Source organism: Lithobates pipiens, unplaced genomic scaffold (genome assembly GCF_037356315.1).
Source record: "Lithobates pipiens isolate NorthernLeopardFrog02 unplaced genomic scaffold, aLitPip1_a1.2 Scaffold_8, whole genome shotgun sequence".
In the NCBI taxonomy this organism is placed as follows: domain Eukaryota; kingdom Metazoa; phylum Chordata; class Amphibia; order Anura; family Ranidae; genus Lithobates; species Lithobates pipiens.
Window position 1 is genome coordinate 156803126 of NW_027507903.1, and position 26359 is coordinate 156829484.

Consider the following 26359-nt stretch of genomic DNA (forward strand, 5'->3'; position numbering starts at 1 on the left):
AAGCGTGTATAAAATTAATAAAATATATATATTGGAATTTTGGGGAGTATTTGTTTCTTGGCATAGACAAGCAGCAATGAAATCAGTAATTTGGTGTATCTGGGCCTCTGTTTGTCATCATGAATAGCTAGCAGAGCTCATTAATGCATTCCATAACCGCAGACCAATACTGTGATATGCATGGACACTCCCAAAACATATGCAAAAACGAACCCTCAGGGGATCGACGTCTAGGGCAATTTGGGGTATCTATTCGGATAAATTCTGTGCAGTCTCTGATGCGTGAAGGGCATTCTATGTAAACACTTTGTCTGTATTAACCTATCCTTAGAGGATATCGGAACCCTGATACTTGTCTCGAAGCAGTCTTCCCAGGCTTCTCTATCCAGTGTTGGGATATCCCCTTTCCACTAGTCCCACAGCGCTTCCATTTTTGGGGACTCCCTGCTGATCAACACCGAGTACAGCGCAGAGAGGGGTTTCACTACTGACTCCTGATCTAGCAGGCCCTCCAAGTCATCCACCCCCAGAACCAGCGGTTCCCGGAACTGCGCTCGAAAGGCATGCCGCAGTTGCCAGTACCTGAAGAGCATTCCCCTAGGCATACCACGCATCCCCGTTAACTCCCGGAAAGGGACAAGGGTCCCATTGGAAACCATATCTCCCAAGGTCTTAATACCCTACCTGGCCCACAACCGTGGGTCCGGAATAGTCCTAAAGTGGGGAAGTACCGGGTTTCCCCACAAAGGGCAGCATGGGGACCATCTATTAGGGGCCATGAAACGCTTCTTAGCCACCTCCCAGATCTTCACCGTGACTTTGGTGGGGCTCGGCAGTTCAGGGCGAGGTGAGCACCCACGATATACCAGGTTGCTCAGTTCCATAAGAGAACCTATTATGGCAGCTTCCAAACAGACTGCCGCATTCGCCCTGGATCGTTCACACCACCGTACCATTGCCAACATGGCTGCCCAGTAATATACCAACAGGTTGGGCATTGCCAGCCCTCCCCCACTGGTCGGCGGCTGCAATGTAGCCCTAGCTAACCGAGGGGCAGAACCCCTCCATAAAAAGCTTCCAAGGCAAGCTTCCAGCCCTCTGAAAAGAGCCCGGGGCAAACGCACCGGGCAGTTCCGGAAGATGTAGAGAAATTTAGGCAAGTAGATCATTTTAATGATACTAATGCGTCCCAGTAAGTTTAAGGGGAGAGTAGACCACTTGGAGCAGTGGTCCTTCATCTGCAGAACTATGGGGCGGAGGTTTAATTGTTGAAATGATTGGGGGTCCCTCGTTACTTTAATACCCAGACAAGTGAACTCCTCAACCCATCTCAGCGCTAGCTGAGTTGCAGCATTCTTAGCCCGCGCATCCACCGGAAAGAGCACTGATTTGGTCCAATTTATGCATATCCCCGAGAATCTGCCAAACTCGTCGAATAACTCCAGGACAGCTTGTAACGAGGACTCCGCATCCTGCAGATACAGCAGGGCATCGTCCGCATACAAAGAGATTTTCTCCTCCAGAGGGCCTACCCTAAGTCCAACAATTCGTTCAGACTTTCTAACCAACGCCGCCAGCGGCTCAAAAGCCAAAGCAAATAGACTAGGAGACAGCGGGCAGCCCTGGCGGGTGCCCCTCTGGAGGAGAAAAGCTTCCGTGAGGGAATTGTTCACCCTAATCCGTGCTCTCGGGGATCGATACAGCAGACTCAGCCAGCGCAGGAACTTTGGTCCCAGCCCAAATTTTTTATGTATCTTCTTTAACCACTTAACAACCGCCCTATAGCCGAATGACGGCTACAGGGCGGTTTCTTAACTCTGGGAGGCCGTCATATGACGTCCTCCCAGAATCCCGCTCTCGCGCGCCCCCTGGGGCACGCACTCGAGAGCATCCGTGACCGCCGGGTCCACAGGACCCGGCACATCACGGATCACGGTAAACGGCCTCTCATAGCGGCCGTTTACCACGTGATCGCTCCGTCAAATGACTATTCCTCCCTCCACCTCTCTGTACCGATCGGAACAGCGGAGGGGGAAGAGATCGGTGTCAGCAGCGATGTGGGCTGCATCTGCTGTGCCCACATCGCTGCTCACCGAAAATTAACCCCTCGATACCCTGCCAATACTCTGCAATACCCTGCCATTACTCTGCATTACTCTGCATTACTCTGCAATACCCTGCAACGCTCTGCAATACCCGCCAATGCTCTGCAACACCCGCCAATACCCTGCAACACTGCAATGCTCTGCAACACCCGCCAATACCCTGCAATGCTCTGCAACACCCGCCAATATCCTGCAATGCTCTGCAACGCAATACTCTGCAACGCCATACTCTGAGATACCCAGCCATAGTCGGTGATACCCTGCAATACCCAGCCATAGACACCCCCCCCTCCCGCCTCCCTCCGGTGCTTCTACCGACTCGCCAATACGATCAAATCCAGAATCTTTTTTTTATTTTTATTTTTTTTTTATTTTCAGCTTAGAGGTGAGATGCGGGGTCTTATTGACCCCATATCTCACTGTAAAGAGGACCTGTCATGCCATATTCCTATTACAAGGGATGTTTACATTCCTTGTAATAGGAATAAATGTGATCAAAAAATTTATTTTTGGGGAAAAAAATGTCAAACTAAAATAAATAAAGTAAAATGAACAATAAATTTTTTTTTTTTTTTTTTAAAGCGCCCCTGTCCCCATGTGCTCGCATGCAGAAGTGAACGCATACGTAAGTCCCGCCCACATATGAAAACAGTGTTCAAACCACACATGTGAGGTATTGCTGCGAACGTTGGAGCGAGAGCAATAATTCTAGCCCTAGACCTCCTCTAACTCAAAACATATAACCAGTAAAAAATATTTAAATCGTCACCTATGGGGATTTTTAAGTAGCGACGTTTGGCGCCATTCCACGAGCCTGTACAATTTTGAAGAGTGACGTGTTGGGTATCTATTTACTCGGTGTAACTTCATCTTTCACATTATGCAAAAATTTAGCTAACTTTACTGTTTGTTTTTTTTTTTGTTTTTTTTAAGCACAAAACAGTTTTTTTTCAAAAAAAAAAGCATTCGAAAAATTGCTGCGCAAATACCGTGCGAGATAAAAAGTTGCAATGACCACCATTGTATTCTCCAGGGTCTTTGCTAAAAAAAAACATATATAATGTTTTGGGATTCTATGTAATTTTCTAGCAAATAAATGATGATTTTTACATGTAGGAGAGAAATGTCAGAATTTTCCTGGGTGCTCCAGAACGCCTGATGGCGCTCCCTGCATGTTGGGCCTCTGTATGTGGCCACACTGTGTAAAAGTCTCACACATGTGGTATCGCCATACTCGGGAGTAATAGCAGAATGTGTTTTGGGGTGTAATTTGTGGTATGCATATGCTGTGTGAGAAATAAACCTGATAATATGACAATTTTGTTAAAAAAAAAAAAAAGTAAAAAAAATCTTGATTTTGCAAAGAATTGTGGGAAAAAATGACAACTTCAAAAAACACATCATGCCTCTTACTAAATACCTTGGAATGTCTTCTTTCCAAAAAGGGGTCATTTGGGGGGTATTTGTACTTTTCTGGCATGTTAGGGTCTCAAGAATTCAAATAGGCCGTCAGTACTTCAGGTGTGATCAATTTTCAGATATTGGCACCATAGCTTGTGGACTCTATAACTTTCACAAAGACCAAATAATATCCACCATTTTGTACTTCTTTTTACCAAAGCTATGTAGTAGTATAAATTTTGGCCAAAATTTATTAAGAAAAAAATTACTAATCTGCTAAATTTTAGAACAGAAATAAAGAAAAATTCATTTTTTTACAGAATTTTCTGTATTTTTTTCTTTTATAGCACAAAAAATAAAAAACCCAGCGGTGATTAAATACCACCAAAAGAAAGCTCCATTTGTGTGAAAAAAAGGACAAAAATTTCATATAGGTCCAGTGTTGCAGTAATTGTCATTCAAAATGTGAGAGAACCGAAAGCTGAAAATTGGTCTGGTTATTAAGGGTGTTTAAGTGCCCAGTGGTCAAGTGGTTAAAGGATGGCTACACACAAACACCATCAAATATATTCCTGAGCTCTCCCTTCTAAAAAGTTCTAATAACTGAAAAATCTGCTTGAGATATGCACTGGAGTCATTGCTTGTGATTATCGGGCAGTTTCTGATCTGCTGGAGAGAAAGAGGTATTTATTTAGGAATCATTCTGATATCGGGCCTGATCCTATGTTATGTGCCAAATGAAAGGGTAAAAATGCTGCACATGTAGTATTGGCAAATGTTGCTGGAAGGACATATACTTATGTATCATTTTTCAAGGAAATACTTTCTCTTCTATGGCCAGCGTACCAGTGTGTTGCATTTAAGCACTGAACCCTTGTTGCATACCATGGGAACTTCTCCACTTTCCCACTGTTTTTTGTTCCTGGTATAAAGATAAGCTTGTTCGTTATTCAACATTCACAAAACACTGGATGAGTGTTTCAGATGAAAAATGGACCTTTCACCATCCGATCATCTGCAAAAAGTCACTCTCTCATTTAAAAGCGAAACCTGTTTTGGGCTGCAATAGAACCAGTTTTTTTGTTGTTGTTATTTTAGATAGGGTTGCTGTGCTCAAAAGTTTGCATACCCTGGCAGAAATCGCAAAATGTTTGCATTGATGGTGAAACTGATTTATCATGCCATAAACACTGTCTTTTATTTAAGGACAGCAGTCATATGAGGAAATGTATTATCAGATAGTTATTTGGCTCCTTTTTAAAACCTAATGATAACAGAAATCACACAAATGGCCCAGATGAAAAGTTTACTTATCTTGGAATGTTTGGCCTTGGTACAGACACACAAGGTGACGCAGGTTAAAATGAGAATTAAAGATTAATTTCCCATATCTGTGGATTTTTTAATTTGACGGTTGTGTAAATGGTCAATAAATTTGATGGTTGTGTAAATGGTCAATAAATTTGTTAGTTCTCATGTGGATGCACCGAGCAGGCTAGATACTGAGCCATGGGGAACAGAAAAGAACTATCAAAGGACTTGTGTAACAAGGTAATGAAACCTTATAAACATGGAAAGGCATTTACAAAAATATCCAAAGCCTTAAATATGCCAGTCAGTACTGTTCAATCACTTATTAAGAAGTGGAAAATTTGGGCATCGATTGATACAAAATAATATAATTGAGGGTTACTTATGAGATCAATGACAAAACAAGAGTCATAGTTGAGCTTGAACAGTGGATGCAGTATGAGTGCTAAGGGTATTGCCCACCCCACCTAGACACCCCATCGGGTAACAAACTGTGTCATAGGGTGTGAGGCAATTCAGCCAGCCTTTGAATTAATGTGTATTTATTTTACTTAGTTTACTGACTTTAGAAAGAGGAAACAAAGTCAAGTACATAGGCTAAGTTACCTACATAAGTAATGTACATGTCTTACTATCACATCTATAGGTAAATAGTGTAGCATTATATTGTATACCAAAACAATAAACTAAGTTAACTAAACTAACTTGTTCCATCCTGTTTCCCATTTAATGAAGGAGTCAACTAGTGTAGCTTTCATACCATTTGGTCCACGCTAGCCATGGTGCCCTTTCTCTTTAATAGTTCTCCTTATCAGTTGTCAATAAGAGTTCATATGTGCAGTATGTTTGGATCATGTTAACCTCAAGCACTTTTGGTGGTGAGGGTGTTTTTTAGAGTCTGGCTTCTAGAAGTATGCATTACTACTTTCCTCCCAGCTGGGGGTACTTAGTCACTTTTCACATTAAGAATGGCTAAGCCTGGGGATGGGTGTACTTGGGTTCTTACAGTGTTGATGATCGAAAAGACCTCTTTCCAGAAATTTTGTATAGGGACATTCGCACATTATGTGTAGATGTGCTCCTGTTTTGGCCACAGTTCTTCCAGCAGGGTGGGAGGCATTCTCTTTATAGTGGGCTAAAACAGAAGGGGTTAAGTACCATTTTTGGGTTAGTTCCCATAGAGCGGTGCATGAGGTGGCTGTATAAATTGACATTGTAAATCTCTTTCCCATTTGATCATAGGGGAAAGTTTTGTGAATGCGGCTTTTACCCCCAAGTGTGGAATAGAACAGTGATATACTTTTCTTTCTATGTGAGTTCAGGTGTAGGTAGTCTTTCGCCTGTATTGGTATGGTAAACAAGATAAGGTCTGGTGTCACCGGTAACGCACCTCCATCCCTATAATATGCAACAAAAAAAGAGAAATTCGCCCTGGGACTTTAGATGAGGTGAGCACCACTAAGCCAATAAAAGTAACAAGAGTAAGTACAGTATATGTTTTTATTCAGTAAAAATATTACAAACATATTGTCATCAAAGAAAGCCACTTGGTACAAGGTACATAAAACTGGGTTGAATACGAGTAGTAGTAGTAGCACAATTGTATATGAACAGTCGCATAACATACAGACATCAGGTGTACCCGACATGTTTCGTGAGTCCCAGCTCGCTCTTCAGGGGTAGATGTGTATGAATTGTACTTAAGGTGAAAGGATATAATTTGGTATATGGTAAATACTTGGTATTTTAAAGGAAGAGGTTAAGAGGGGCCTAATAAATGGAGGCCCCATACTCACCACTACACATAGCCGAGCCAACAAATGTGAAGCCTTCAGACAGTGGCAGCAAATGTATCACCAGGGAGCTGAGGAGGCAGAGCCAGAAGAAACCCCCCACACAGGGCAGACTGGAGGGAAAGCATTGCATGGATGGGAAATGTGTATCCCTATTGGTCTCACTATGTCCATGGTAAGTATTAACTGTAAACATAAAAGGGGTATATCAGATAATCTGAAGTAGTAGGTAGAATATAAGAGTAATAACATGGACAATTCTATATATAATATATAAGACTAGAGCCATTAATGGCATGGACAAAGGACTATAGGGAAATGTGGTGGAGAACCACCAGAGAATGGCATGAGTGGAAGTAAAGAAAGTGAGCAAAAAGCATTGAAAAATAAATTAAGTGCAAATATGGGGCCAAGTCAAAGTGGTCAAAGACAAGCTACAGATGAGCACTTGAGGAAAACTAATGAGTATACCTGAGTGAGATAGGTGTATAATTGCATCGGTGGTAGATTCCAATAAGAGGCATCCAGAAGCATGAGTGTTCAGTGAAAGCAAAAGCTGCAAATGAATCCATGTAGTGCTAAACCTCCAAGTTATATCCAGGAAGTCCCAGGGCGAATTTCTCTTTTTTTTTTTTTTTTTTTTTTTGTTGTATTGGTATGATGGATTTGATCTGAGAGTTGTCTGATACAGTTGTGCATTTGCAGGTACTAATAGACATCTGTAGGGGGTATATTGTATTCCAGGACTAGCCGATCAAAGGATTTAAAGGTTCCTTTGTTGAATAGTTTGTTGTGTTCTTTCTGTTTCTTTGAGACAGTTATTTAAGCGGATATCTGGAATGGGGTATTTCAGAATAGCGATTGGGTGTTTTAACTCTGATAAGGGGGTATCATTCCAAGTGGATGTCGTAAGTGTCCACCAGGCCTGTGCTGAGGCTTTGATAGTGGGTGAGTAGTGAGAGGGATCTAGGGCATCTACTGTATTGCCATAGACGTAGGTTATTGCATGGTACTGTTTCTCGTTCTATATCTCCCCATAGCGTAGATGGGGATGGTCTAAACCAGTCCTTTAGTTGTGCTAATATTGAGGTGTAAGAGTAGTCTAATATATTTGTCATTGTGGAGCCGCCAGTGGTTCTACGTTTGGTTAAAATATTATGGGCGCTCCGGGTTTTTTTCCCTTGCCATACATATTTATTCAGGCTGAGTTGTAGTGACTTTGGATAAATGTATTTTTAAATGCATTAAGTGTAAATAGCTGAAGTTCTCTTCTGCACATCAGCTCTTCACCTGGGGAAAAGGGGGCCAGAACAAGAGGTAAGGCCCCTTTCACACGGGCTTTCCGATCAGGTCCGCCTGTCAGTTTTTCAGGCGGACCTCAACGGACGCTGCATGCGCCTCCTATGGAGCAGGGGATGTCTACAGTGACATGTCCGCTGACATCTGCCAATATACGATCCTGTCCGTGAAATCCAGACAGATGGAGAACCTATTTTCCATCCTGGCAGGTCGGATGGGATCAGATAAAAATGGACAGGCGGTCCTTTTTCATCTGCTCTCCCCATAGAGAACGGGACTCTGACAGTTCCATCTCAGCACAGTGAGTGGCGACAGACCTGTAATCCGCCTGCTCAGTGGAGATTAACGGCTCGATCCCCCGCTGAGCAAAGCGCAGGCGGCTGAGCGGGAAGCCTGTGTGAAAGAGTCCTTGAAGTCTCTCCTGCAGTGCAGATGTGTTAACAGTTAATGTGCTAACAATGGGAAAGCAAGGTGAGCAGAGAGGTGTCCTTATCACCGTGCTGCTGCTCTTTTATTGTCTTTTTAGCAGGCTGGGGGTCTTTTTGTCCAAAGTTCTTGACCAAGTGGCCCTGCTACCAAAGTGGAGGTTGATGGGTTTTTTTTTTTGTTTTTTCCTTTTCAGGGATGCCAGGAATCACAAAACCGACTGCTTAGATTTACAATGTATTTAGCATGTAAAAAAAAATTCTCATGCGGATGTTTTTTGCGGTTTGGTTGGAGTTCAGCTTTAGACAGCTGCAGGGTAAATTCTGGAGAGTAGCCAGGCAAGTTATCACCCCAAGACAGTCTTTTGTATCGCAGCAGAAAACCATTTTGATTTGTGTGCTAGGTCACAGCAGAGAACACTTTGGATATGTGTTTCAGATTTTTTCTGTTTCACATATCATCCGTTCTTCTGTTAGCTGACCCTCTGTTCATAGGAGATGATCCTGAAATGTGCACTGTTTGTGTGCAGTACATTGAACTGTATACCCAAGGTTATTGAAGGAGTCTGTTATATTAAAGCCATTTGTCATCCTGCTTGTAATTATGTACATCTATCTTCAGTGTTTCATTTACCAGTTTGTGTAGCTGTTGGGGAAAATATGTATATTCTCTTATTTTTTATTTTTTTTTAGTCACTAAAATTATAGAAAACAGTTTAACCACTTGTCTACTGGGCACTTTTACCCCTTCCTGCCCAGGCCAATTTTCAGCTTTTAGCATTTCATTTTGTTCACACAACTAGAGCTTTCTTTTGGTGGTATTTAATCCCCGCTGGGTTTTTTATTTTTGCTAAATAAATGAAAAAGGACTGAAAATGTTGAAAAGAAAATGCGCTTTTCTTCCTTTTATAACATTTTGCAAACAATAAAAAAAAATCATTCTTCACAAATTTTAGATAAAATGTATTCCGCTACAGCTCTTTGGTGAAAATAACCTAAATCGGTGCATATTTAGTCTGTAGGAAAGTTATAGAGTCCCCAAACTATGGTGTGTGTGTGTGTGTGTGTGTGTGTGTATGTGTGTGTGTGTGTGTATATATATATATATATATATATATATATATATATATATATATATATATATATATATATACACACACACAGTATAGATATGAAAATTAATCAATCCCGATGTACTGACGATCTCATTTCTTGAGGCCTGAAGATGTCAGGTCAGTACAAAAATCCTCCAAATGACCCCATTTGGGGGTAGACAGTCCAAGGTATATAGTAAGAGGCATGGCAAGTTGTAATTTTTTGGAAAAAGATGAAATTAAAAAAAAAAATTTTTTTTCACAATTATAAATTTTTAAATACGTACTATCGCTAGTGCAGTACATCGTCGACTTATAACTGGTGTGGCAGTGATCAGGGACACTAGCTGTCAAATTACTTTTTTTTTTGTACTGTCGCCAGCCAAACTGGTTAAAGGGGTTGTAAACTCGTAGGGTTTTTCACCATAATGCATAATGCAAACCTCCTGTGTTGCAGCTGCCTCCCAGAGCCCCCCTTTTACTTACCTGAACCTGGTCCTTCCAGCAACGGGAACAAGCACACCAGCTCCAGCCAGTGTCTCAGGTCCTGATTGAATAGATTGATAGTAGCCAGAGCCAATGGTTGTGCTGCTATCAATCAAGTCCAATGACACGGGGTCGGGTCCTGCTGCCTGTGTCAATGGACGCAACAGCAGGACACTGGAGCATACCCGCACGAGTGCCCCCCAGGGAAAGCGCTTCTCCATTGGGGCACTCAAGCAGGAGCCAGGAGTGACCCCAGCAGAGGATCGGGCCCACTCTGTGCAAAACCCTTGCCCTTGCACAGAGGGGGTAAATATAACATGTTTTTTTTTTTTTTTTTTTTTAAACAAGCCTTTACAACCGCTTGCACATATCAAGCCAAGTATATGATCAAGAATAACAACTAAATTAATTCTTCAAGGAGAACTGTAGACAAAACTTTTTCATTTTTGATAGAGCCAAACAGGACGCGAGAAGAAATCCCTGCACGGTAAAGGAATCCCTTGGAGACTCCACTGGAAGATTTCCCCTTCTAGTTCTCTTTTGGGGACAACCCGAAATTTGCAATTTTCTTTTACTTTCAATGATAATGGTATACAGGGCCAATGGAGAGGGTGAATCTCCCTAACAAGGGCACAGACAGCAACACAAACTTAACCGGTGTTCTAATCCACCTCCACTCTGTCCAAAAAAAAAAAGAAAGTTTTGCCTTTTAAGTTGTACTTTAATCCAGGGGTGGGCAAACTTAAAGAGCTGGAGATCTACCTGAACAACGTGGGAAAAGTCAAAGATCACCGGGCACAGTGTCTTCTCCTCACACTTGCTTGAAACGTACTACTGTGTCGGAATCGCGTGCATTGAACGGCAATCATGGGTTTAAATCAGGTGGTGAGGAGGCAACTTATCACCTCCTTGTGGCCTTTCAAACACACTTGGGCCACTTTTCAGAGGAGCAGCAGTGTCTGCTGCACTTGTGAATGAGCCCTTAGTTGCATTTGGCAGCGGAACCCTTAGGGGTTGTTCACATGTAAAGTGGGGGTGGGGGAGGTAAAACCCTGTGGTTGGGTCGCAGTTTTATCGCCCCCAATTCCTACCTCCTTTAGCTGCTGAGGCATGCCAGAGACGTGCTCCAGCAGGAATTAAGACCTCTGTTGCTTTTTAAGGATGCTACCACCTGCCAATCACATCCCTTTCAAGTAAATGGGGCCACTCTGCAACTGCCCTACAACTGCATGCTTCTGCGGGGTCTAAGGGATTAGAGCAGATGGGGAGAAAGCAACACAATGATGCCTGCTTTAACCCCTTGTTTGCTGTACTGCATAAGGTTACAGGGCACTTGCAGGGCGGCCTCATTCACTTGAATGGGTCATGCTTGGCAGGTGCTAAACCATCAACCATGACCGGGCATATAACTTCTGCTGTAGCGCGTGTACACCCCCTGGCCACTGCAGCCAAAGAGGGTGCAGTTGTGGTGTGGGTGATAAAGACACATCTTAACTATGGAGTTTTACCACCCCCAAGCTGCAAATGTAAATGAATCCTTACTGTTCTGAACCCCCTAGTGCTTTCTCACTGATGTGTTTCTCAGTGCATCTGCAACTTTTCTGGGTTTGCTGCGCTTTGCCATAGACTTCTATTATATCCTGCAGGTGTGATGCACTATCTGAAAGCAAGCCAAAACTCCTGCATTCAGAAAGTGCACCAAACCCACAGGATGTAATTGAAGTCAATGACTAATCACAGGAAAGCTGCATGTACACTGCACCCACAGGGTGGGTAAACTGTATCTCTCCACATGGGACAGAAGCAAACACTACAGAGGAGGCATCAGCATATGCGGCTCTTGCTCCCTACTACAGCTCCATCTTTACAAGTAGTCTCTCTGCCTTGCACTCTGATGCTTTGGGATAGCGGGTCAGCTGTCTGCGATCTAGTGGTAGATCGCGATCAACAGGTTGCTGACACCCACTTTTAATCCTTCATTATGGGACACAAGGTCAGAAGGAATTGTGAGAGACACAGGTTATACTGCCACCTACAGGAGAATCGGACACTAGTAACTAAAACAATTAAAAACTGTTAGCCAGTATAACACTCCCGAGACCCCCCCCCCATATGGTGATTGAGTTTTTCTAGTTTATGTATTAGTAAAATAAATGTCCTTTCTTCTCAAAGAAAATCCATAATTTCCATTCTCTGCATTCATGGTATGTGTTTATTACCTGTACTACCCCAGGGACCCCTACTACCTCTCATTTCTTTCTTCCCTATCTATTTTCTTTATTTACTAGCAGAACTTTTATTTCCTTGATTATCATTATACCAATTGTACATAGTTCCAATATGTAGTATAAGATTAGATTCTATAATATATATATAAATATATATATTTTGTTTTATTTAAAAACTAGTCTCTTAATAATAAAGACTTTTTTTTTTTTTTTTTTTTTTTTTTTTTTTTTTATATCTGAGGACATCTTATATTAACCTGGTGCAAGTTGGTTTTATTCTCTCTTATACTATATATGACACAATCTTTTGAGTAATTAGATCCATACTAAAATTGTTTTAGTTAAACTACTTTTAGTTGGAACTACAACTCAGTATTATTGCCATATTGTGATCTTTTCTTTTGCTGCCACGATATGTACTTATGTATACTTATTGTTGAAATTCAATAAACAAATTTGACAAGAAAATCAATAAAATTACTTTTTATCAAGACATTTTTTCAATCGTGATTCTGCTATAAAGCCTATAAGGAAAGTAAAAATCCCCTAAAAAGCCCCATGCAGTGCAAGGATTAAAGTATAATGTGAATCCTTACCATGTAAAACAACCCATTCAGTTTAAAGCGGTTCTGCACCTAAAAAAAGCAGAAGCTTTGCGGGTTCACTGCCCGGTTCCCTACTGCGCATGCGCGAGTCGCGCTGCGCGTCTCTTCTGGTCCCTGCTGTGTCCTGGGAACTGTGTGTTTCCCAGAACATAACGGGGGGGTGGGGGGCGGGGCATCTGCGGCGGTCTGTCCCGGAAGTGGGTGCAGATACCTTGCACCCCCCTCCCCCCTGAAAGGTAAAGATTGTGGCACCGGAGGGATCAGATTAGCGGAACTTCCACTTTAGGGTGGAGAACCGCTTTAAAAATAGAAATTAAATGTGTATTATATATGTATTATGATGTATGTATGTATATATATATACACACACACACACACACACACACACACCCCCCCCCCCCTTTATTTATTTTTTATTTATTTATTTTTTTTTTTAAATAAGGGAATTAATAAGTGCATTAGGGGCTTAGAGAGCCGGGGGAGAGAAATAATATGAGGTTCCTAGTGAATGGCAGTGCAGGGGGGTATATCAGCACAAATCATGGCCATTATGGAACAGGCAGGCTGTTATCCCAGCACGGCCAGAAAACTGACCATGCTTAGATGGATGTGCTTCTATGCCTAGTGTGGTCAGTTTGGAATAGGAAGACAGGGGGACTGGCAGGATCACCAGGTATTTCACTCAAAGCGAGCAATACAAAGAGGATACAGGATAGATTTTAACACAAGTACGTGGTACAACTGGTACATAACAGGAATGTGTGCACATGCATACCATTCTTCTGTGTCTCCTGTATGTGGCCAGTGAGGAATCCCGTTTGGCTCATTGTTAAGGTCCCAGGGTCTGCCCTCCTTGCTCCTTCCTACGTTGACTTAATCACAGAAAGTTACATAACCTTTCCTGCAGCTGAGTCGTGTGTATTCTTTGGAGTATCTGACTTTTCCATAACATTGCGGATCATTAATGCAAGGGCAGCGGTCCTGCAAGCCTTTCCAGCTCAAAAATCACTTACAGCTTCCGGGGGACTTGCAGCGTTCCACCTCTTGGACCTGATGCTGACAGTCTGGATCTTTGTCCAATGCTTGAGTCCACCCACTCCTCAGTCGTCCCTTGCTTGACTGAAACCAGTTCAGGCTACGGACCTTTTCAATTCATGAACCACAAACGGCTTTATGGGGGCTTTGAGGGGGTTCCTCCTCTTGGACCTTAAGCTTGACAGCCTGAATCCTTATCTCATGGTTGATTTCGGCCGCTCCTATGAGTCTTCCCTAGCTTGTCTGCAAGTGGTCTTGCAGGCCTTTCCAGCCCATGATCCACTAACTGCTTTGGAGTTTGGTGGGGAGGGGCATCCACCCAGAGTCTTTTTGGCTCATTTGGTGTGGTTCCCTTTTCTGCATTATTCAAGAAGGACTTTTTCGCAGTCTCCTCTTGAACTCGCCCATTACACACACCTGCCTGAGAACCCCACAGAGGACACAAGATCAGGATCCCCATGCCATCGTCAGTGACCACTTTCATCCTGCATGGAGACAGGTTTTCTCCATAAGTGCACTTGCAAGGTTTCATGATACCACCCCCCCATGAGTGCCCACAAATGGAACAGTTGATTGCTGAACCACATTTAAGCAGAATAGCCTTTTTGAATCAACTTACTACACTAAAGGGCTCTCCCGTTTTTTCTCTTTTCTTTTACGGTGGGCACTCTCTCTTAAGTAGACAACTAGCTAGCTCTTCAGGACCGAAACCCTGGGACCTTAGCTGACCACCAGGTCCTAGATAGTCTTGTGACATGGCTCCCTCAAAAATCTTGGAAAACAAGACAACAAGATTTTTGATTTGGCGTAAAAAGCCTTTTCTGTTAGAAGTGCGTGTGTGTAACAGAAGCATGATGGCAGTGGGTGGGTTATCCTGAAGGGCTAACAATGTTTCTGTAGGTGGCAGTATGAGTCATACATTTCAGATTTTCTTCTGACGCTGCGCCCGTTTTATAACCTCCTAGAAAAAGATTTTGTTTGATCAAAATCAAAAATCCTGTTATTGTAATTTCCATCCATACTCTGTTGGAGGTTCACAAAGTTCTGTCTCAAAGATGTCATCATTGTCACTCTGGTCACCATCAGGTGCTACAACACGTTTTAAAAAGCCCTTTGTATATATCATACTTAATTCTCAAACAGTGTTTTACAACCGCAGTCCTTAAGTACTCCCAATAAGTCATGTTTTGGGACTTTTCCTTAAAGCGGCTTTCCGTACATTTTTTTTAGTTTATTAAAAGTCAGCAGCTACAAAAATTGTAGCGGTTGACTTTAAATAAACAGACACTCACCTGTCCCACTGCCCAGTGATGCGGTTGCCCGGAGCCTCACTCCTCTCCCCCCTCCTCTCTCCCGGCGCCGTCATGGCCACTGTGGGCACCTGGCCATGACAGCTTTTGGCTTCACGCCCGGGCGCACACTGCACTCTGCCAGTGGCCAGGCAATCTTCTGGGACCTGTCACGTGTCCCAGAAGATTACTGGCAGGGAGGGTCCGCCTAGGGGGAGAGGACGAGTCAGTCGCCTAGGCAGCCAAGAGTAGGAAGAAGGAAGTGGGACAGGAAGTCCCACTCTAAACTAAGTACCCACTCTCCCCCAACAAAAAAAAAAATTACATGCCAAATGTGGCATGTCCGTGGATGAGGAGTGCTTAAAGCGGAAGCTCCACCTTTTGGGTGGAACTCTGCTTTAAGATAAAAAAAAAGCTATATATAAATACCAAGGTATTGGCATTGGTTTAAAGCACTTCTACATGGTGAAGGAAATCTAGAAAACATGACCCGTGTAGGTTTGAGGTTGGTAACCACTGTTAAGCACCATAGATGTTTCTTGCAAACAGCAGTGTCCTAATAGGTATTGTATTGACAAGCTTTCATTTTTCTGATCTACAGGTTTATTCATTGTACAGATGATTCCCCTGACCCCAATGTAAAGTATGAGGTAAGCAAAACTTTATTTGGATAATCTTTTAACCAGAAAGAATTTGTGTATTTGCATCTTCTTCAGTTTGAAGAGCATAGTGTATTTTGTATTTATTTTCTGTTTGTTCTTGAACCACAATCGCAATGATAAGAATTCATCGAGGTTCTATAAATACAGTAAAGAAAGTAGACTTATAGACTTTAAAAATGGTCAAAAACATAAAACCATTCCTTGTAAACAGTAAAGGAGGCTTTTCATTATTGGCATTGAAAAATTATTGGTAGATTGTATATCAACTTGGCTGTAATTCAAGTTTGTACTCCCCTGTCTGATCTGAATGAAACTGACCACCAGTATGACCATATCCAAGCTGAAATTGATAGATGTTGCAGGAATGATTGTTAGTGATATCAGAATGGACTGGAATGCTGGCTTTAAAAAAGGAATGAAAAGTAATACACCTTGGCATCATGGAACTGCAGTTAGAAATTGGGTATCAAAATGCTTTTGCTGTTTTTGTGTGTAACCAGCAACCTCTTCAATGTGAATATGTTCTCCTAGGTTCACACCTTTTAATTTTTTTAGTGCATTTTGCAGAATCTGCACTACAGTCCATTTAAGATGGTTTCCTATGGTACACGTTCATATCTATGCGTTTTGCGGCCAGTGCCAAGTGTTGTGTTTGTGATGCAATTTTTAATATTTTGGGGTTTTTCTTTTTCCATTTAAATCGCTGTATATAGCTGGTTGCTAAGGAGGGGGCCAGGAAGCCTGCCTCCGCGTCCTTAACGGATGAGTCATCAGCTGTCAGCGGGGGCTCCTCATTTACAGCTGAATGTACACCCCCCCACCCCAAAGCAGTAACTTGACCCCATGTTGATGAGGACAAGGGCCTCTTCCCAATTACCCTGGCTGGTGGTTGGCGGGGGGCTTATCGGAAACTGGGGGCCCCCATGTGATTGGGTATGGGGTACATTTAACCCCTACCTGTTCACTCTAAAAAGCAGGGATTTCCCGGCGTTTAAAAAATAAAAATTACATTTAGCTGTCAGCGGGGAATCAAACTTCATGATGATATTCTAATTTTATGAGATTTATGTAGAAGACACCAGCTGCACTTTGTCACTAAAACTGACCGTAGGCTATAAAATCTGGAGAGCATAAGAAAATCTCAATACTTTTGGCAAATCAAGATGACAGCCTTAAAGTCTGCAAATCTGAATACTCTAGGTTAGAAATACTAACCACCTCAGCGGCTCACTTAAAATGTATGAAGAAGAAAAAAAAAAGCCACTGTGCTAAACAAATGTGCCTTCGATAACTTTGCCTTTTGAAATGAAGTTGTTTTGAAATTCTAAATGTTAATGGTGGAGAAACGGAAGGACCGCAACACCGATGAAATAATTAAATGGATGAAAAAATGGGTGTGTTGAAAAAAACAAAAAAACAACCCAGAGGACAGGCAGAAAAGACCAGGATCAACACTGTAGCAGAACCTGAACAGAAGATAAGCCCTAATATAACTGTCTAGCAAGAATGCTACTGGAATTGAATCTTCTACATATTGAAACCAGTTAAGGTACTTTCTAACAAATTAGGTAAACAGGAAAATTGCCAAATGACCGGAGTTGAGTTTGCATAGAGTGCTTATACCTAAGGAATGGGTTCCGACAATATAAGAAACTATTGTACAGTTTTCTTATTGGTGCACACCAGTAAGGTAATATAAGTGATTGTACAAGAAAATTAGAGAATAGAATTGGAGAAATAGAAAATTGCCCAGTGTATATTCAGGTTATTGAAAGGCCTGGCAACTAGAGACTTTTTTTGTAATATGCTCTTGTATATTGAAAAAGCAGATTGCTACCAGAAATTCCCATTTGCTTTATTGACTTCAAGAAAGTCTTTGTTTGTGAGATTTATATGAAAATCTGCAAACTTCCCAGGGCAGGAAATCCCCCAGAATGTTATCATATAAAAAGTTATCTCAGTTTGACGCTACAGTGATGACGGAGCATGGTGAAACAGGCTTGGTTTTCTACTGGAAAATGAGTCAAACAAGATTGTAACCGTTCTCCACATTTAGCATGTATGCTACATACAGATTGAAAGAAGCTTGATGGCAAGATAAACTAGAGGAAGAAACATACTCGACCTTAGATCGGCTCCTTTTTATAAATTCTTCAACTCACATACTGAACGCTTACATCTTTAGTTTTTGTTGAATAAACCAATATACTTTATTATAGCTGTATTTCACACTGGATTGCATTAGCAGGTCATAGAAGTTTTTTTTCCTGGAGTTTCCTTTTATATATATATTCATTTGATTTCTTTATAGCATCCCTGCTTTTATTTAATAAAACTAAATAAAATGGCAATTGATTACTACTGCTGTTAAAATTGCATCCAAGCTATTGCGGTGTGCAAAACAAAATGATACACATTTAGATTATAAACTTTGTGTCACTAAACCCAGGACCCTGCATTCACTATATCTGGTTTCCCAAAGTACACAGAACATGGAAATGCAATTTTATTAAACATACTGTAAATTTGCTATATAGCTTTTTCTCATCAACAATTAGCAAGGTCTTGTTACGTCCATCAATGTCTGATTAAAGCTTGTAGGAGGAGTTTTCATTATCCCCTATTTGCCCTATGAGGGTGCAGGACCCCTGACTCTCTGTCTGGACAGTGCTGATTGGCCCTGTGCGGATCACATGCCTCCCAAGAAAAAATAAACTATCTAGCAATACACACCAAGCTGAGCATGTGCAGCTTGCCCCCAAGGCTCTGTTCCATCAGCAGATGGATTGGGGACTGTAGAAGAAGGGGGGAACCAGAGAAAGACCAGATCAAACAGCCTTTTTACACAATGCATAGGATTAACCTTTTAGGTTCCACAGTGAGTATAACAAGCATGCCCTACTGCACATACAGTCCGATTTTTTTAACTTTTCCGGGTTTAGTAACTAATTCATTAGTGGAAGTGGAATTCAGTGCTACAGTAGATCTAACTAACTAATGCTGGCCATACACTATACAAAAAACCGGCCAAACCCATTTTCCAAAAAACAAACATTCGCCCGCGAGAGCAAACGATAGTGGCATCATGTAATGATCGATAAATCGTTTAGTGGACATAAATTTATTTATTTATTATTTTTTTTTTTTTTTACATATACCTAGTGCAGACAGTTTGGACAGGAAACATATTAACCTTTTGAATTCATCATTCATTCATCTGAAAATTTCCAAACATGTCCTTGGTTTTTTCGGCTCAAAAACGTCCCAACGATTATTGATTCTGTGCCCATTAACTGGCTGAAAAATGAACGAGCTGTCTAAATAACCGATTTTTTTTTTTCATATAGTGTATGGCCAGCATAAGCCTAAAACTGTTCCCACTTTTCTTCCTGCTCTTATTCTAACAACCCTTTAAGAGGAACATGCCTAGTCTTCCCTATTCTCAGTGCGCTCCTGTCTGGTCATGTGATCTCGTGCCAATAACAGACGGAATGCCTGGATGGTGGCACCACCTATAGGCTTACTACGAGACATTAGTTGTTGGCTGTCCCTCTCCTTTCTCAAGCAGCCAGTGGGAGCCAATCGCGTGACCAGACTGGCATGCCCTGAGAACAGGTAATGCCCCATACACACGTTCCGATTATCATAAGACAGATCGTTCACATTTTGTTGAATACAACTAAGAATACAACAGTGCAAAATGTGTGTAAGATTTTTGCCGTACGATTCTGGAAAAATCTTCCGTGCTACGTATTTTAAATGATGTCAAATACGTGTGACCTGTGTGTCCTTCTGGTTTATTTTCATGTTTCCGATCATGCGTGGTGTTTGTCGAATTACTTTTATCGGACGCATACTGTACTGGCTACACATTTGTCGTACGATGGGCTGTCATCCGACCAAAGTTTTCCTTTTTGTCCCTTCGGATTTGGTTGGACGGACTGTCGTGATCGGCTGTCGAAAGCTGGGTACTAACGATCAGATTATCGAACAATCTGTCCGAAAGCGACTTTTGTGGTCCGATTATCAGAACGTGTGTACGGAGCATAAGTATAGGCATCTTTATTCTACAGAGTAGTTAGTATAGATGTTAGAAGGGGTTGGGGGCAGTTTTAAGCCTAGGTGTAGCCTGGACTTCCACTTTAAATAATATATGTCTAATTCTGAAATGACCACAGCTGCCTGGATGCTAGAGACTTCTAAACAGCAATGTGCCTTTAAAAGGTAAAAAAATGTTGCTCATACTTATCTATTCCCAAAACCTCACAACCACAGTATATCCACTCACCATAATTGTCACTTAAGCTCACGCTGTACTTGTCATACAACTTCAGAGAGTCACAGTTTGTGAGACTTTAATAAGAGCTAGAAATGGAATTGGCCTTAAAATACACTATCAGTGATTGCTTGTCTACAGGAAGTAAATATGTATGCATAATTCTAATGTGAAAAGCTGGATTAAATCACTGCAACTTCCCAGAAAGCAATTTTATTTGCAAAAATTGATCACTGAAGTAATGTTTAAAATTCCTTTTTGGCAATGCCATTTATAAATGTATATGGATAAAGCACTAAAATGTGTGTTTCCGTTTTAACCACTTCAGCCCTGGAATAATTTACCCCCTTCCTGACCAGGCCATTTTTGCAATACAGCACTGCGTCGCTTTATCTGACAATTGTGCAGTTGTGCGACACTGTACCCAAACAAAATTTACGTTCTTCATTTTTTCCCACAAATAAGCTTTCTTTTGGTGGTATTTGATCACCTCTGCAGTTTTAATTTTTTGAACTATAAACAAAAGAGCGACAATTTTGAAAAAAAATATATTTTACTTTTTGCTATAGTACATATCCCAAATAAAAAATAAAAAAAAAAGTTTTCTTCAGTTTAGGCCAATATGTGTTCTTCTACATATTTTTGGTTAAAAAAAATGAAAATAAGGGTATATTGATTTGCGCAAACCAAAGTTATAGCGTCTTCAAAATAGGGGATGGATTTATGGCATTTTTATAATTTATTTATTTTCTTTACTAGTAATGGCGGCAATCAGCGACCTATATTTTTTATTTTATTTCGGGACTACGATATTATGGCGGGCAAATCGAACACATTTTGACAAATTTTTTGGGACCAGTGACATTCAAACAGCGATCAGTGCTATAAAAATGCTGTATAAATGTCACTGGCAGGGAAGGGGTTAACTGCGTTCTCTAGGTGTGTTCTAACTGTTGGGGGGATGGGACTGACTAGGGGAGGAGAAAGATCGTTGTTCCTGCTTGGTAGGAACACACAGTTTGTCTTCTCTCCCCTGACAGAAATGGGATTTGTGTGTTTACACACACAGATCCCTGTTCTCACTCTGTCGCGAGCGATCGTGGGTGCCCAGGCGGTCATTGTGGCCACCGGGGACACACTGTGGGCACGCGTGCCTCCATGGTCTTAAAAGCCTAAGTACAGTTAAGACGGCTAGCCCAGGGGAGCCATCCTGCCGCAGTATAGCTGCGGTGGCTGGTCAGGAACCTGTTAAACATTGCATGCTTCAATGATGGATCCAGGAGTATACAAATTTCTTTGCTAATTTTTTAGTTAAAATAAAAAAAATGTTTTACTTGCCTGCTGTGTGAAATAGTAATGCACAGAGAGGCCTCTTCCCACCTCTTCTAAAGTCCCATGTCGGCGCTGTCCACTCCTCCTTCCCTGCGGGTGGCACCTCAGCAAGCGGTGTGCTGAAGAGGCACCCATGCTCCTAAGCCGGGCTGATTGCGTCTATAGACACACAGCGCAGCTTGGCCATGCCTTCTGCTCTCTTTTTTACATGATTTGACTGACAACAGCAGGAGCCAATGTCTTCCGCTGCTCTCGGTCTCCTGTGAGAAGAGGACGTGTGTGCAGCTGTGCTACAAATGGGACAGCACTGGATCAAGAGAGGACTCAGGTAAGCGTTTTAGGCAGGGGGGTGTTGGAGCAGGTATTGGAATCAATGCTTGCACCTGTGTGAAAGCATTAATTTAATTTAGGTCATGTTTAAAATGTTCCTTAATGTTTGTTTTTTATCATGTATTATACAAATAGGGAGATAATTATTAACCATAGAATTTCTGGAAAATATGAATTTCATTTATTTTTCTTTACCATTCATTCCTAAAAGCATAGTAACGTTCATTACAGCACTTAGAAATTGTGCATGTATTGTGTTTTTTTTTTTTTTTTTTATTTTTTTTTTCTTAGGGCCAGTTCACACCACATGCAGTCCAGTGCGTTTTTTTTGTTTTGTTTTTCTGTATCAAAAATGCATGGAAAGTAGGTTATATGGTTTTCAGTTGCATAGTTCACACCAGTGCTTGCAGTTTAGGTGTGTTCCAGTTCCAGAAAAAAAAAAGTAGAACATGATGATGCATTTTTCCTGCACTGGACTGTATTGGAACGAAGTTAAGCTCATAAAAAAAAATGCACTGGTACACATTTCAGTTTGTTTTTCAATTGAGTTGCACTGTTTATAGGTCACATTAAAGGTGGAAAAAGTTAAAAAGTTAAAGCTGAAATTATTTCTTTGTCTCATTTATTTACATCACAGAAACCGGACATTAACAGGGATGTGTAGACTTTTTATATCCACTGTAAATGCAGAGAGAGAATGAGAAAATGTGCAGTTTTTTTAGCCTTGGTTAATTGTAATTTTTTTTAAAAGCTAATTTCCTGTAAAACATCTTTTTGTTTCTTTACCAAACATGAGGGCGATGCTTTTCAGCACAACCACATCTTTGACACTTTTTTTTACAGAGAACTTCACAGACTAAGGGAATATTATATTGTAACCAAGCAGACATCAGCTTTTACTGTTGTGACATCAATACTTTACTGAATTGTAATTGGTTGACATGTGCAAGTGTGCATCATTGCCCTTTGCACTAATCTGTTAATTGTGAGTTATTTGCTCAATGATTCTGATTAACAATTTGTAGAAGTTAATCTTCTGTGAGTAACGCTGTCAATTCCACATAGATGTACTTCATAATGGATTCAAATAATGACAGTGGTTTGGATTTTTTGTTTTTATTTCCCTCTAGCTTGTTCTAAGGAAATGGTGTGAATTGATTCCAGGTGGAGAGTTTAGATGCTTTGTTAAGGAAAACAAACTAATAGGTAAGCTTTTCCAAAACCATGACTATAAACTATACAAATGATGAGTAACCTTTAGGCCCGTTTCACACTTGTGTGAGTTGTCCTGTGACTTGGCCCTGTACTGCTTTGGTCCTACTTTGATGCGAGTTGAGGTCCATAGACCTCAAGTTTACACAGGCAGTCCCTGTAATTGTTGGAAAATTGCATGACTTTGAAGTCGCAGTAGTGTGAAAGGGGCCTTAAAAATGAGCACTACATGATGATGGGATTTAAACATTTAATTATCTGGAAGTGGATGTTGTAGAAATATTATATATTTCCCTTTCATTAATATGTAAGATTTGGTTCTGTTCAAGTTTCCCTAAAATGCATAGAATTAATCTTCCACTTAGTGTGTACCACTGCATTTCATGCCTTCTTAATTTTCATATAAAGAATATTTGCACTCCCCATATTTGATTTAGTGTGTAACAAACCACAGATGCATAAATTATATTGTGAGAAAAAAAACTTTTTTATGACTTTATTTCAGTAAATAGAACTGGATGCTTACATTTCATTTTAAAGCCTATGTATGCATGCATGCAATATTACCATGTTCTATATTTCCTTCTATTTGTTTCAATGGTGTTTTTGGTAGCTCTTTAGCCAGTGTTCATATGATGATTTCCAACTGTGTATAATTTTGAACATGTGTGTAAAATCTACCTATTTCTTTAAAATGTGTCAGTTATTTTTTTGGGTTTGGGGAATGTCTATCATTATGTTTATAATAATAAAAATGCAGAAGTGCAAGCTTGAAAATTGATATTTCTAAATAGAAACTATTGACTATAAGGCCTCATGCACACTGGGCATTATAAACTACTTGTGTGCCCAGAAATCTTAGATTCCTTCTCTACTCTTTCATCAGCTGTAGCCTAAATTGCAGATGCATCAGCTGAGTCTATTAGATTGACAGCAAGGTCAGCATCTCTATCTAATTTGGGCCAGGTGAGCACTGGGGTTGAAAACCTGGATAGGGGACTCTGCATCCAAAAGTAAGCTTTGTGGAATTCACTTTACTGGGGATCTTTTGTTTGGGCCAGAGTTAGATTCTATACTGGATAGGACAGCTGACAGGGGAAAAAAAATTCCGGTTAAGAAGAAAATCCTTAGCCTTCTAAGCGTTTTTTTAAACTCAAAGGGCACAAGAGCAAGACAACAGGCCCCAGTCCAAGAGAAGGAACTGTTCCTCGCAGAAATCGGAGAGCAGGGGTGGACTCCTTTTCCATCCTCCTGCACAGGCAAACAAAACACAATGACTTGTCACTTCCTGTGGGAGGAAGTCTTCAGGGGTTCCCCCCAACATACAGTAACAGAAATCTGTATATCTTGATGATGCTTTCCCAGGAATGCAGGATAGAATTCTCGAGTCTTCCCCCAGAAATTTTCTGAAAGACGCAGCCAAGTCTCTGGCCAGGAAGACCCTTCTAGAAGATCTGATGCAACAGAGAGTGGTGGTTCGAGTAGCGCCAGAAGAATATCAACAGGGTTTCTACTCTCATGTCTTTCTAGTGAAGAAAGGAAGACGGAAATTTTTGTCTAATTCTCAACTTAAAAATACTGAATAGATCTGTACTTTTACAGAAAATTTAGCATGGACTCAATCTTTACAGTCAGTAATCTATTAACTTTCTATACCCATGACCGCTCAGTCTCAAAGGTTTATGAAACTAGTGGTGAAACGGATTCTTTATTTGCTGAGCTATTAATAATCCCCCCTGCACATGCCCCCCTCCATGACTTTTACATCAAAATCAACAATGCAACCATCAGGCCCTCCCCTCACGCCAGGGTACTAGGTGTAACTCTAGACTCTGACTTTTAATTTCAGCCCCAAGTCCAATCGTTGTCAAAAGTTTGTAGATTTCACCTCCGTAACATCTCTAAAATTCGCCCCTTTTTAACAAATGAAACTACCAAGCTCCTCATTCACTTCCTTGTTATATCTCGCCTTGACTATTGCAACTCCCTTCTCATTGGCCTGCCTCTCCTCTTCAGTCTATTATGATTGCTGCTGCCAGACTAATCCACCTTACCAACCGCTCAGTGTCTGCCAACCCTCTCCTCCAATCCCTACACTGGCTCCCAATCACCCAGCAAATTAAATTCAAAATACTAACCACAACATACAAAGCCATTCACAACTCTGCCCCGAGCTACATCACCAATCTTGTCTCCAAATATCACCCAAACCGTCCCCTCTGTTCTTCTCAAGACCTACTCTCAAGCGCTCTGGTCTCCTCCTCCCACACTCGTCTCCAGGATTTCTCCAGAGCCTCTCCAATCCTCTGGAACTCGCTACCTCCACTGGTCTGGCTATCCCCTACTCTTGCTACCTTCAGGCGATCCCTGAAAACTCATCTATTCAGGGAAGCCCATCACGTCTCAAACTAATCTCCTACCACTTCCATCAGCTCATTCCCGACAGTTATAACCTTCTGTACCACCTGCCCCACCCTCTTGTACCTTTATTGTATTGTAACTGTATTGTCTCCCTTTTATATTGTAAAGCGCTGCATAAATTGCTGGCGCTATATAAATCCTGAATAATAATAATAATTTGCAATTCAGAGTGCTTCCTTTCGATCTTTCATCTACTCCGCAGATTTTCACAAAGATGATGATGGAAGCTCTTGAACCACTTCGTCTTCAGGGGATTGCAGTGATCCCTTATCTAGACGACCACCTCCTTTTTTTATTTATTTTTTATTTTTTTGCCCCTTAGAGTAAAGCTTACAGGAAGATCTAGTCAGGGCTCACAGCCATATGGAGATGTTGGGGTGGATCGTTAACCTCCAGAAGTCAAGCTTGGAGCCCACTCAAGTTGTACAATTTTTGGGTTACCAAATCAGTTCCGTGGAACACTGAATCTTCTTACCAGAGGAGAAGATAGTCAAAAATATAGTTTTTGTTACAAACCAATCAAGTTCTATCGATCAGAAGAATCATGTCGGCTTTCGGGACCCTGACCGTGACCATACCAAACATTTAATGGGCAAGAATTAATTTAGGCCTCTTCAAAGATTTCTCCTAAAAGCATTGGATCACAGTCCAGAATCCATGGACAAAGTAGTGAACATTCTGATCAGAGTGAAAAGAACTCTTTGGTGGATAAATCAGACTATCCTTTCAATTGGCCTTCTGTGATTTTTTCCAGTAGAAAGAGTAGTTATGACAGATGCCAGTGCTTGGGGTTGAGGTGCCCATTGGGAGAAGAATCTGGCTCAGGGAGTCTGGTCCTGGAGGGAGGCAGGAAGGTCTTCCAATTGATGGCAACTGAAGGCAGTCATGCAAGCGCTGGATACTTTCTCGCAAGATCGCCAGGGTTACTATATCCAGATTTTTTTGGACAATGCCACAACTGTGGCCTACTTGAGCAAACATGGTGGTACAAGAAGCAGAAATCTTCAGTTGCTGGCCACAGAAATTCTGAAGTGGGCAAAGGGTCATTTGCTGTC

General features: G+C 41.3%; 1 protein-coding gene across 2 annotated transcripts in view; it reads left to right on the forward strand.

Moving 5' to 3' along the window:
• CDC123 (cell division cycle 123) overlaps positions 1-26359 on the forward strand; it is a 108578-nt gene that overhangs the window by 53280 nt on the left and 28939 nt on the right. For both annotated transcript variants that reach the window (XM_077472987.1, XM_077472986.1), the window contains exons 7-8: positions 15673-15721; positions 22802-22877. In XM_077472987.1, the coding sequence (XP_077329113.1) occupies positions 15673-15721; positions 22802-22877 (125 nt within the window). The remainder of the gene's footprint in view (positions 1-15672; positions 15722-22801; positions 22878-26359) is intronic.